The sequence below is a fragment of the Danio aesculapii genome, chromosome 9 (assembly GCF_903798145.1).
Source record: "Danio aesculapii chromosome 9, fDanAes4.1, whole genome shotgun sequence".
Lineage (NCBI taxonomy): Eukaryota > Metazoa > Chordata > Actinopteri > Cypriniformes > Danionidae > Danio > Danio aesculapii.
The window spans coordinates 32,276,260-32,290,181 of NC_079443.1; the positions used below are offsets into that span (position 1 = coordinate 32,276,260).

The 13,922-nt window shown below is 40.3% G+C and overlaps 1 protein-coding gene across 1 annotated transcript in view; it reads left to right on the plus strand.

The window, feature by feature from the left end:
• The window catches only part of clybl (citrate lyase beta like), a 100,849-nt gene that overhangs the window by 37,339 nt on the left and 49,588 nt on the right, over positions 1–13,922 (plus strand). The window contains exon 2 of the mRNA XM_056465450.1: positions 10,379–10,589. Within this exon, the coding sequence (XP_056321425.1) occupies positions 10,379–10,589 (211 nt within the window). The remainder of the gene's footprint in view (positions 1–10,378; positions 10,590–13,922) is intronic.

Consider the following 13,922-nt stretch of genomic DNA (forward strand, 5'->3'; position numbering starts at 1 on the left):
GAATGCATCATGGATTCACCTTTTAAAGTGCCGAAAGAGACAGGAGCAACTTTCTCCCTGTTTTTCTATCATTTCTTCCTGTATATTCCCATCTTTCTCTAAACAAACAAGATCCCCTGACTATTGTTGTTGTGTGCTTTTTTCTGGCTACACTTTGCTGTCAGTCTGGTATTTTTTTTTTTACTTGGTCATGCTTCTCCCCTTCTGGGCACTCTGGCCTCTCAGCCATCCAGCAGTTCCTTGTGGGTTTTTTGTAAAGTCGGGAGGGAAGCACCTCTTGTGTAAATTTTTCGGTTCTTCAATGTGTCACTTGGCCATGAGTGCCATTGTCTGAGGCTTCTTTTCTCCATGCTCCTCTGCCGCAACGAGTTGTGTCTTTCCCTCATGATCAGCACTTTTGTTGCCTTTGTTTCTGGCTGTACCTCAGAAGTCCATCTTCCCTTTTATGTCCCTCCCATTCAAGCCGAAGGGAACAGTTGTGCTCTGTTGTGGAGATGTTCCACTGGATTTTCACCAGTGGGGTTTCCTTTCAAACCCTTCAAAGTGCTACAATGGAGCTCCAAAGGCCTGAATGGCTATTGCCGAGTGCACACTCTTAGTAGGATCCCTTATTTTGTTTTCCTGGAGTCAATAAAAATGCTAAGTTAAAAGCTAACCCCGTTGCCCTCCCCACACCCATTGCTTGCTCCCTCCTTTTGAAGGAGCCTTCTCAATTATTTGTAAAGAAAAATTAATGGGAACATTTTCAGTGTTGATCCTGCTGCGGAAGAGAATTGAATTAAGCGGCTGGTTTCACACATTGGCGTGAGTTGAAACTTTAGTCTTTATGCTGTTATTAGTGCACACACCTGCAGAAGTTCTTTTGGTACAGATAACTTTCAACAACAGGTCAGCGTTTATTTTACACTTGTGTGTGAATTGGATATAGATGTTCCTCATGCTAAAGTCGGACAGTCAAGAGTCTTTGGTCCAGGAAACAAAAACACTCTGATGCTTGACAGATGAGCTGTCTGTAGTCTGAGCCTTTGTGTTAAGAAGAATTAGAGCTTAGAGTTTGCGCTTTGTCAGCCATTGTGTGTGTGCAGCTTTGCGAAAGAGAGAGAACCCTTTTCCACAAGGATTACAGGTAGACGCGTAGGCCAGTGCATATAACTGCTATGACTTCACCCTCATTGTGAAGATTAGGGCGTAAAATCCACTCTAATGACACAGCGGCAAGGGGAACGATGGAGGAGCCGAGAACATGCAACTTCTGGGATACTGTTGCCAGGGTCACCAACCAACAGCTGATCCTGTTATGAGAGGATCAGATGTGTCAGTTCGCTTGGAATGGGAGGGAGGAATGTAAGAGGTAGAAAGAAGCAAGAAAGTCTCACTTTGTTCTTCTCTGACTTTCGTCAGTGCCCCATGGTTAATTTGGCCACATATTTTAACACTGGCACCTTGTGTCTTCCAACTGGAAAACAAGGCTGATCCCATGCTGAGAAGCAGCTTTTATTGGGATTGTTTTAGCCTGGTGCCAGGAGGCGGGAGGGCAAAACAAGGCCCGGAAATGGGATAAATATTGATGACTGCTTGACCATTTAGTTCTCCACCATCTTTCTGAAATTTCATGTTTATGCATCACAGCATTGATTTATTTTTTTTCAAAACCTTCTGTTACATCCACTCCCTCCCAACCCATTCCTAAATTTAATTTAAAAACCCAAACACGACAGCTCCTGGAAATAGTTTGCATATTAAAAAGATGCTGATTATCGCAGGGTAGAAACACAAATCTTTAATTTTGTGCATTTTAGACACAGCTACTGCTGTTGCTGCCAGACGCTGGAAATAATTGTGAAATCTGCATATTGAAAGAGCTGCAGTTGACAGTGCTTATATGAGATGGGGAAGGGGGGGTTAAATTGGACAACATATTTATCCATGGTGCCGTGTCCAGGGCTGTTTATAAATACATGAAACACAGGAGCTCAAAGGCTGAAATTCGATACTTTTGAAGACAGACAAAACAGAAAAGAAATCCTTGTTTATTTTGTCTGGACTGGCTGTGTTTTTTACAGTGTTGTCTAAAAGACCATTTTATTTTTGTTGCCACCTTTTGATTTCACAGCCCATTTAAAGTGAGGTTTTGCTGAAGAATTGGCCTATTGGTTGTTCTGTCAGCACAAGTTAAGATGAAATGTTGCTCTTTTTGTTTTATCATAAAATGCAGATACGAGTTGCATCATAGGACTGGCACACTTATTATTTAAAATGTCACCATTATGTTTTAGCCAAAGTGAACACAGTGGGCGGTTAAACGAGAGCATTCTTAGTTTGTGTGTCTAGCTTACAGTATCATTAGGAGAAATATAATAGCTACTTATGTCGATGTTAAAGTTGTACAGTAAATCTTCACGTCACGTCTCCTGGAAAGTTGGCATTTTGAAAGTGATGGTATACGACCCCATGTATTCTCAGACCTCCTATTTAGGTTCTAATCTCATGTTTATAAGAGGAAAAAAGAACATAAGTGATTAAGAAAGAACATACAGCAAATGTTAATGATCAACATTTCTTTTTCAGACACAACAGTACAGTTTGGTAGGACAGTAATGGAGCTACAGCTAATCAAAATCAGTGTCCAGAGGTTTCTGTATTCACTCTTGGTCCTCTTATATAGGGAAGCCAGACTTACATTTAATGAGGACCAGGCCTGTCTAGAAGCATATAAAAGGAGAAAACCTCAGAACTCTCACCAGTAAATCCACTAACTGTTAAGCTAACCACCCTGTTATCATAGTCTTTCAAGTTCAGAAAAATGAGCAGTGCAGAAATTGTTGTCCACATCAGGGCTTGGCAAACTTATAAAACATATATCATAGTTTAATGACAGAGAAAAATGCTGGACAGATGTAACAATAAAATGGTCCAGATTGCGTATCTCGGAAGCGCTGTATGGATCTGGTTGAGAAGGTTGGCCCTCTCCAAATGGTTCCAGAGCTGCCATATAGTGCCATAATAACATTTATTGCTCGTTTTTATTGCCCATGGTCTGTGTTTCTTTTTATGTGAATTATTGTATGCTTAATATTGGCCACTTGAGTTACTATTATGCTTATTAATTTCAGGGTTTTCTTAGCTAAGTGCGGATCCAAATGAGAAGTGGGCAAATCATGTAATCAAATAAATCACTGGGAGATAAGCTCATTTTCCTGCAGTGACTTTTGTGAACCAATGACTGTATTGAAAGTTGGTATAAAAATCTCATTAGCCATTGTTAAACAGGATTCTGGTTGGTTTATAATGTGAGAGTGGTGTGCCACAAAGTTTTATGACTTTCATGGCTAAGTAAGCCAACATTGCAAGCTACTGCATAAGCTAATACTAATTACTTTTGCAGTGTTTCAGTATTGCGGTGTCAGTGTGATCTGTTATAACCTATGTGAAAACCTTGCGTTAACAGCCATTTAATTAAAAAAGTTAATAAGGATCAGATGTGATTTAGTTGAGTCGATTGTGCTTCTGAGTGTCTCTGGATTATTTTTTTTTATTTTATTTTTTTTTGGGCTGGTCTCTTTAAATCACATCCTCCACCTGAAAATTAAAGTCCCAAGTCAGATTGAATTGTAATAGTCTAGAACAGCTCACTGGGGTGTTCACAGACATTTTCAACCTGTCACTTAACCTAGCAACTGTGCCAACATGCTTTAAAACCACCTCTATTGTGCCGGTGCCCAAACACTCCAGCCCAACATGCCTGAATGACTACCGCCCTGTAGCACTCACACCCATCATCATGAAGTGCTTCGAGCGGTTGGTCCTGGCACATCTGAAAGACTCTCTGCCATCCACACTGGACCCACATCAGTTTGCCTACCGTGGCAACAGGAGCACAGAAGATGCCGTCTCCATAGCACTGCACTCTGTCCTCACACACCTGGACAATAAAAACACTTATGCACGAATGCTGTTTGTTGACTTCAGCTCAGCATTCAACACTGTCATACCCTCTAAGCTACTGATCAAACTCAGAGACCTGGATATCGACACGTCTCTCTGCAACTGGGTTATGGACTTTCTGACTAACAGACCTCAGAATGTTAGATCAGGCCACATCTGCTCCACCACCGTCACACTCAACACTGGTGTACCACAGGGCTGCGTGCTGAGCCCCTTCCTCTACTCCCTTTTTACCATCGACTGTAGGCCTGTGAACAGATCCAACACCATCATCAAATTTGCAGATGACACCACAGTGATTGGTCTAATCAGCAATAATGATGAGACTGCCTACAGGGAGGAGATACAGCATCTGGCCACTTGGTGCACCGACAATAATCTGCTCCTTAACACCAATAAGACCAAGGAGCTCATTGTGGACTTCAGGAAGGGACGAACAGGCTCGCATGATCCCATCCACATTAATGGGATGGCCGTTGAGCCTGTCTCATCCTTCAAGTTCCTGGGGACCCACATCTCAAAGGACCTTTCCTGGACCACCAACACCTCCAGCCTGGTCAAGAAGGCTCATCAGCGCCTATTCTTCTTGAGGCAACTTAAGAAGAACCAGCTTTCATCAGCCGTCCTGGTGAACTTCTACCGCTGCACAATAGAAAGCATCCTGACCAACTGCGTCACAGTCTGGTATGGAAGCTGCTCTGTTGCTGAGCGCAAGGAACTGCAGCGGGTGGTGAAAACTGCCCAACGCATCACAGGGACTACACTGCCAGCCATTGAGGACATCCAGAAGAAACACTGTCTGCGCCGAGCACGCAGTATTCTTAAGGACACCTCTCACCCTGCTCACAGACTGTTCTCTCTCCTGCCTTCCGGCAGGCGCTTCAGGCTCCCCCGGACAAAAACCAGCAGACTGAGGAACAGCTTTTTCCCCAGAGCTGTCTCCCTTTTGAACTCTGCCCCTCACTGACTCTTTTGCCCCCCCAATACACCCCCCACACTCCTCTAACTTATACTCCTCACAATCACTGCACTATTTAACATTTGCACATTTAAAGTTTGCACATATTCATTGCACTGATTCATTTACTTGAACTGTACATACCCACAGCACATGGACATTTGTAATTTGTAATTATGTTTATCTATCTGCCACTCCTGATCATTAATAGTATCCTGTACATATATTCATTTATGCAAATCTCTGTTTATAGCTAATACAACCTGTATATAATGTTGATAGTACATCCATCTGTAAATATCACCATAGTTTTTCTATAACTGCACTTTATAACTTATACCTGTATCCCGCACTTGCTGCTATTGCACTGCTGGTTAGACCTAAACTGCATTTCGTTGCCTTGTACTTGTACATGTGTAATGACAATAAAGTTGAATCTAATCTAATCTAGTCTGTGCTGAATAAAGACTCCTAAAAATGGAATGGATTTGAAACGTGCTAAGTGGACTTTGAACCACTGAATCTAATTTAATAGTGTTTTCGATTACACCCAGTTTGTATTGTATTTGTGCATGAGAATTTGTTTTTGTTTGTCTTTTTTGCAACTGTAATTTGCATAATTTTAATACATATTGCAGAGCAATATAATAAAAAAAACTTAAAGCAAAAATTACTAAGTGTAAAAAGATTCCTAAAGATTACCCAAAAATTTTTTTGTAATGACTCTCTAATCTCGCAATTCGATTAAATATTTTTTATTTTTTTTTTCAAAAATTGAGAGCAAAATTAGATTAATTAGCTGTTGTCGCTGGTTCGAGCCTTGGCTGGGTCAGTTGGCGTTTCTGTGTGGAGTTTGCGTGTTCACGTGGGTTTCCTACAGGTGCTCCAGTTTCCCCCACAGTCCAAAGACATGCGGTATAGGTGAATTAAATAAACTAAATCGGCTGTAGTGTATGTGTGTGAATGTGAGAGTGTGTGGGTGTTTCTCAGTACTGGGTTGCAGCTGGAAGAGCATCCGCTGTGTAAAACATATGCTAGATAAGTTGGCGATTCATCCCACAGTGGCAACCCCTGATGAATAAAGAGACTAAACCGAAGGAGTTTTGAAGAATTAAAGCTAAACGGAATGATCTGACTTTAGTTTTGTGAAACTATTGACCTACAATGAACAGCAATAATGTAATGTATACCAGTTTACTGCTGTAAACAAAGCAGAACTCCACTTATGAACTTCTGAAGCTGCAACCGTTTTTTTTTTCGGGATGCAGTTACTAAAGAAACAGAATGCTAATTGAGAAAACAGTAGGCGTGGCTTGTTTTTCTGCTGCAAGCTGATTGGATGTAGTGAAGTAGGCGTTTCATTCAGAAAGATCGGGAAATGGGTTTTAGAAGAGTTATTACGACCTAACAGACTCCTCCTGTCTCCTCCATTTCTGTTCACCACAAAACTGGCAATGTGATCTAACAAAATCATATGGTTAGTTTTGATTTCATTTGTTCTTTAAGTGGCAGATTAGCAGAAAATACAAAATTAAATGGTTTAGAAAAACTTATCTTAAAACACCCTGTTCCGATCAGATTTATTCATTTAAGCTAAATGGATTTTCAGTTGGTTCATTGTTACATCCTTTTTTCTTGAGTATGCCAAAATTGTTTAAAGTAAATTGACACTTTATCATTTATGCTTAACAAAAGTCAGACAAGTTTAGAAACTCATTAGGTTGACTAAACAATCAAAGGTTTTATTTTTGTTTGAACATTCTTATATTTACTGATGCCCATGGAAAATTGTGATAAATCTGAGGTCTTGTAAAGTGAAACAAATAATCTGTGTAACAAACGGGACAATATTTACATAAATGTTAACTTGTATTTACAACCTTCTTTCTGATCACATTTCTGATGAAGTATGAGAATGGCATGGGAATCTGTCAGTCTTCTGGGATTGTGGATACAAATGTAATCTTTAGAATGGGAGCCAGGGAGCGATGCGCTTTGTCCACCACCAGGGGCTTGGGAAACCGCTCCTTCCTGAATACTTTAAACAGAGTTCTTCAATAAATGCGGTTGGACGCGTGCCCTCAGAAAAATCGCTCAAGAAGGAACAACGTGAGAATAATTGGCATTCCTGAGCACTCAAAGTCATTGAGTTTCATTTTGATTTGTTCGTTGTCTTTGGTCAAAGCTGCGCATGCAGATTCCAAAGAAGTGACGCAGGCATCTACATCAGTTAATGATTCCTTGACATCTTTCAGTTTTTTCCTCCTGGGTTTCCAGCGACGCTTTCACAGCTGAAATTGACGTTTTTAGCTTGGAAAGAATCTCCACTCTGAGCGCTGTGACCTCTGATCTAACGCCTCCCGAGAAGCTTGCGAATGTCATCTCCCTGTGTCAAAGCCGCCATTACACGTTATTCTCCTTAGTTATTTCAGTGTTCTTTTTTGTATTACCTCTTGGCATATTAGGTTATAAGCACTTTCACAATGGCTTATTAGTCTTGTACAAAATTTCAGATGCGCTTAATGCGTATAGAGAGCTCCGATTAATCAAAATGATTGAAAGTAATATTCAGAGCAGAAACTTGCGACTTCTTACTCCGCCATCTTACCAGAAGTCCGATACAAATGTAATCTGACTTTATGTAGGTTGCAGCATTCAGCATAAGAAACAGTACAGCACGTGCACCATCCAACTCATGGGAACTGACTTGTTTGCTTGTATTTATTAAATCGGTATCATTCGTTGTGGTCTTAAAAAGGTCTTAGTCTTAAATTTGACTTGATGAATCCTGTAGAAACCCTGTTAATTAGAAAGCTCACTCTACACAGCCTGATTTTTGTTTCCTTTTCCCATGGATTAAGAGTATTATTTTATTAAATAATTTTTAGTTTCTTGCATAGACTTATGATTTGCTTCATAAGACATTTATTTTCAGGAGCAACACATATTAATTGTATTAAATGATAGCCATTGACTTGCGTGAATGAATTACATGAAGTATGAAATACAAAGGACCACAGTCTCAGCAAAAAATTTTGTTTAATGTTCTACAGAAGCAAAAAAAAGGTCACCTACTTCTTGGATGGCCTAAGGGTGGATAAATTAACTGCAGACTTTCATCTTATGTTAACTATTAAATTATACATACTGTTAAATGAATAAGAGTGTGAGGTACACAATAATGTTTAAATATTGTTTTTTCCGTCACCATGATAAATGGTTTATTTTGTCAGTATGAAATCTTTTATTAGAAGCTTGATTATTGTTTATGTATTAATTTGACCATGACATGGACGTGTGCGTGTCTACAGCACACGAACGCGCAGCCAGCATCCTCCCCTGCTGCACACACATCATCACGCTCTCTCGCGTGAGAGGCCAGACGCCTGCTTTTTAAAACGCCACCCTCGGAGAACAGCAAAAAACCCTTCCTGAATTTACCGACTTGTCTTTCGTTCCTCTATCTCCTTCAAACATAAAAGAGAGAGTAACAACTAAACAAAGCAAACTCCTCTTTTTCCCCCGTGGCAGCTAGGTTGCAGCAAAGTGAAACCCCTACTGTGTTTAAAAAGGCATAAAGGGAGAGTAGCGCTGAATGGCGTTTCTCTATTAGACCTCTTGTACCTCCGTCAAGCGATCTGCTCGGGCTCCCTTTCTCTCTCTGATAAAGATCCATCAAGGAAAGCCCTCGCTTCCCCCATGGAGTTTTTCTTAATTTTTTTCCTTGCTCCTTTATGAAATCTATTCTTTAATTACGAGTGCCATCATTTTGTAAGCCTCCTACTTACACGATAATTTATTTCTTTTTCAAGTGCCCACTTAAAATGGCTTTTTAACATTTTCACCCTGCAGCAGTATGCATTGAATGTAGAAGATTTAATTTGGATCCTCCCTCCCCCTTTCGCTCTACCCGTTTACTTCGCCAGCCCCCTGCAAACGTACATGCATAATGCCCTCTACCTCCCTTGCGATTGTTCTATCCAATTTCGCTGTTTGTATTCTTTATCGCCAATCCGGGCACTGTAAGGTTTGAGGGTCTTGAGTAATAGCAAGTTCCTCCCCTCGCTCTCTGTCCACATTGAGAGTGGTTTTGCATATCTCCGCCTCCACCTTCCCCTTGTTGAGCTACTGCCACTGAACAAATCCGAACACTATAGTGTTGGGAATCCCTGCCGAGACTCTATGTACTTAGGCCCACAAAGTGCTTGCAGCCATAACTACCTGAATTGCTTTTAATTGCCTGGTATAGCTGCATCATCTCAGTCGAGAATATGCTTGCTAGGTTCTTGAGGGCAATTGTAAGCGTGAAGGATTGGATTAAGTGGCTATTGAAGTGACTTTAGCTTCTTTTGACAACAAAGACTAAGAGAATACTTCACCCTTTTACTCCCCCTTAAAACACACTGCTACCCCCCTTCTTTTTGTCAGGCCGGAAAGGAATACAGTCAACTAATACCGTCCCTTCATGTGCAATCGCAAGGAACCGACAGGCGAAGACTGTTCCCTGCTGTAATTAGTTGTATGTGATACCAATTATTTGGCGCATTTATTAACGCTAATTGTTTGAACACCCCGACATAGCGAAAAAACAATTAAAACGTGTCTGAGCCATAACAGTGGTTATTAGTGTGTGATAAAATGTGTTTGAAGGAAATTAAGCCATAAACGCGCACCTCTATTAGCCTTGACGCTGGGGAACAGAAAGCTGACAGATTCTAGAAGTCATTTACCAGACAGATTTGTGGACTTGTTTTAGTGCTGGGGTATGTAATCTCTCCCAAGTCTCTTTCACATCATACTGGCTTGGCCCTAAATAGATTTATTCAGCTGTGCTTGCTAAGCCATTGTGAATTAGCATTAGAGAAGAAGCGTTTGCTCTGATGTTGTCAGAGATAACAGCCTCAGGTCAGCAGTGCTTATCCATTAGAGGACTGAAAGGAAAACAAACCTTGTTTCATTAGTTTGTAAAGATTTGGAAGGGAAATTGAAGTTCAGGCTAAGTACTTGAGATTAGCTAGAGATTTGGTACATGTGTGAAGGCATAAAGAGAGATCAGCAAACAAGTGGATAACTACAAAAGGAACATTTTACACAAGTTGCAATTTTTAAATGTAGTGTAACACATTCTTAGATATGTTGAATTGGTTTTGTATTGTTTTAAAGTATTAGTTTTAACATTTTTCTAATACTGAAGACATTTCTGAAATCATAAAATGAAAATTGGTCATAAAAATGTCATGTTTTCAGATGCCTTTTCTTTAAGACAGGTTTTCTGCCCTAAATCAGTATTTTTGGTTGACTTTTTGAAGACGTATTATCAAACATTTATGGAATAAAACTAATACTTAATATAATTTATTCATGAATATTATTATTTTAATTAGACCTTTGTTCTTTTAATTATAATGAATTGTTTTATTGAATGTCATTGACCCTTAATGAAAAATCTATAGTAAAAAGCTTGTATTTTCTCAGGGGGATAAGTCGTGTGCTTTTGTCTGCGGTTCCTGGGTGTCAGTCTAGCCAGCGTTCCCACCATGCTTCTGGCACCACTCTGAAATACATACCACGCCGTGCCGTGTTGTACGTTCCAGGCAACGATGAGAGAAAACTCCAAAAACTGGCTTCATTGGATGTGGACTGCGCCGTTCTCGACTGCGAGGATGGAGTCGCCCTCAACAAGAAGGTACCAACCTTTATTCTTCATCCAACACCTGACTCTGTGAGACATAATCACAAAATCCCCATCAATTAAAGCTCTCTTTTAGCCAGGTGCTGATCTTTAATCACTCCAAAGAAAGCTACCTAAATGCAATGCTTAAAACAAGCACATTTCCGTCCCATTATGTGCCAATAAAGGCAAAAATGCCCCCCTATCACATTCACTTGAAACAAGGTGCCCACTTCACACTGAGCAAACAGCAGGACTTCAGCAGATGCTGCAGGTTAAAAGCATTCTCGACCCGCCCACACAGCCAGCCAATTGGCCCTGTTTACCTCTCCATGAAATCGTGATTGGAGCAGGAGCTAAAAGGAGAACTGGTGGAAAGGAATCAGCTAACAAAGGTTTTTAAGTCATGTTAATAAAGATGATTGATATAGCCAGAGGCTATTCCTGCTTGAGTGGGAAAAAGTTTGACAGACAGCCCAAACAGTGACCCCTGAAATAAAGGTGATGGATCCCAATGTTTTCCAACACCCACTAATTTCTTTATCACAGCTAAGTGGGGGAAAAGATTTAAAGAAAGTATCTACTAATGCTGGACATGTTTTGTGCTGTTTCAAAGACTTGGTCACACTTGGGACATCTTTGACAGTATTTTAAGCTTGTTCACTTTTGTAATTTGCTTGTTTTTATCCAAAGTGAAAAAATAACATATTCCTGGTTCACATAGCATTCACTGTGTTATGTTTAGAGCAACGAGGAGAAATATCAGTTATGCTTGAGCATTTTTTTTTGTTTGTTTGTGGACAACTCTTGTTTTGTGATTTTAAGCAGACAGTCTACTAATACTCAAATGGACCATCAAAATAAAGCTTTACCATTACTTTGATTTTGTTTTTGTTTTGAGACCTTGTTCATATTTAGAACACAAACACATTTCTTCCGGTTTGAGGAAAATTTTTGAATCTGCGTCACGCTGATTAGTTAAATTCAATTCACCTTTATTTGTATAGCGCTTATACAATGTAGATTGTGTCAAAGCAGCTTTACATAAAAGATCATAGTAAATTGGAACAGTGTAGTTCAGTTTGTAGTGTTTAAGTTCAGTTCAGTTTAGCTCAGTTCAGTGTGGTTTAAAAATCACTACTGAGAGTCCAAACACTGAAGAGCAAATCCAACGATGCGCAGCTCTACAGATTCCGAACCATGCAAGCCAGTGGCAACAGCGGAGAGGGAAAAAAAACTTCACTAATTGGCGAAAGTGAAGAAAAAAAACCTTGAGAGAAACCAGACTCAGTTAGGCACGGCAATTTTAATTTCTCCGCTGGACAAACGTCTTGTGCAGAGCTGCAGTCTCAGCGGCGGAGGCTGGAAGCTGGCCTCAGCGAAGACTCGTCTGTCCCTGAGCGTCACAGAAATCAGTCTCATATTCCTCTCCTCCATGACCACCACAGTAGCTGCTCGGGATACGGCCCGGTCCAGGATATGGAAACCTTGGGATCAGGATTAGATCCTTGTGTGATATTCCAGCTTGGATGTCTGTAATGACCAGTAGATTGTGACGTCTTTCAGCATTCAGCATTAATTCATAAGAAAGACTTGGTTAAAACCAATTAGCGCGCTGTACTGTGAATGAGGAGCAACTTCATTAATATGCATGATAGTTTCGAAGACCGTTTTTACCTGTTACAGTGTTCAGATGGCAGAGAGACGCCACGTTGTGTTGCCAAAACAAGTGAAAGAACAAGAGTTGCTTGGAGACACAGGTCGTCATTGTTTTGTTTATAGATGTGCTGCAACGAAGGTTTTGTTTTCATTTCCCACTATGAGAGTGCAGCTGGACTAAGATGTGGACTACAGTGCACACGGCAGAAATGCGTTTGTAAGGAACTTTTTGAGAGCTTTTCACATCTGGAAATGGTAAAATCTGGATTCTCCTTTTAAAAAAGACGCTGCTCCAGTTGGTGTTGATTGTCCTGTCCTGTTACCTACCGAGTGCATCCAAGTTGCTGAGAATTGCTGAGGTTTTTTTTTTTTTCTTTCATTCACCGGGCGGTATCAAACATTCCATTAAAACTACACTCTTCCAGCAGTTCCTTGCATCCAATATCTCGTTTGTCACAGGGAGCATGCTAGAAATGTTCCTGAATGAAAGTGAAAGTGCCAAATGTAAAGTTGACAAAATAATAATTTGGCAAATAATTCGATTACTGATGTCCATGTAAACACAGTCACTGTCTTTCTTCCCTGCGTCTGTGTGTTTGTTTTCCTTCTGTGAAAATCAGCGCGTGCCCAAACAGAAACTTTTATGCAAAACCTTCCCTCTTTCCTTTCCCCGACACTCCCACTTAAACAGAGCTAGACACACCCACTTTCCTGACTTTTTCCAAACTAGTTCAAATTCCAGAAAAGGAGCTTAAACATTGTAATAACATTCCATGTAACTAGAGTGGTTTAGCATATGAAGGTCCAAGATCCAAAAATTCTGTTCCAATGACTTCTCTTTCTTCCAGCTTCATCAGGGTGTGGATTTACTATGGGCAATACAATGTATTAGAGTAGTACTAGAGTTAGCGCTTTGTTTACATGCGTGAATGTGTGTCTCAAAAGCAATGTAAGAAAAAAAAATTTGTGATTTCCTGAAATAAACTTCGTATTTTGGGATAATCCAGCACAGCTCTTTGATAATGAGCTGAACTCTCCTTCCTCAATACAGTATTGGATGAACACAATATGAAGCCTATTCCTCTTTCTTTTTCTTCTATAGAGAAAAGAGAAGAACAAAGCATCACTGCTTGAACTGACTCAGAAATGTTATGCATTTTTTTGTAATAGATTCATTAATAGGCATCAGACTCAGAGTGCAAGATTTGTGTACGTGACGACGTATATGTCGAATATGAATATGAAAAAAAGCAAACGAAAATTTCGGACTTCAGTGTGCAAAGACCTTAAAGGTGCAGTAGGTCAGTGGTTCTCAAACTGGGGGTCGCGACTCCTGCGGGGGCCGCAGAGTAATTTCAAGGGGTCGCGAGAGTGATTTTAAACATTGTGTAATTTTCAGTGATTTATAATAAATATTTTTCAGTATTACAAGTGAAAGCTAATATTTTCAGATTTTTTTAAAGATATTACTGATAAATTCATAAAGTATTTAGGACACATTCAGGCAGAATGCATCTTTGTACTTGAAACGCAGCGCTCAGGAACAGTTTAAAACTTGTCATGTCAACTTGCCGCAGTAAACAAAGCCAAGTGGTGCTCAAAGCCCGCAACGCTTGCCCCGCCTTCGCGCTCTTCTTATTGGCTCACTGCTCCAAGAACTGAACACGAATGAATTGGCTAAAATCAGCT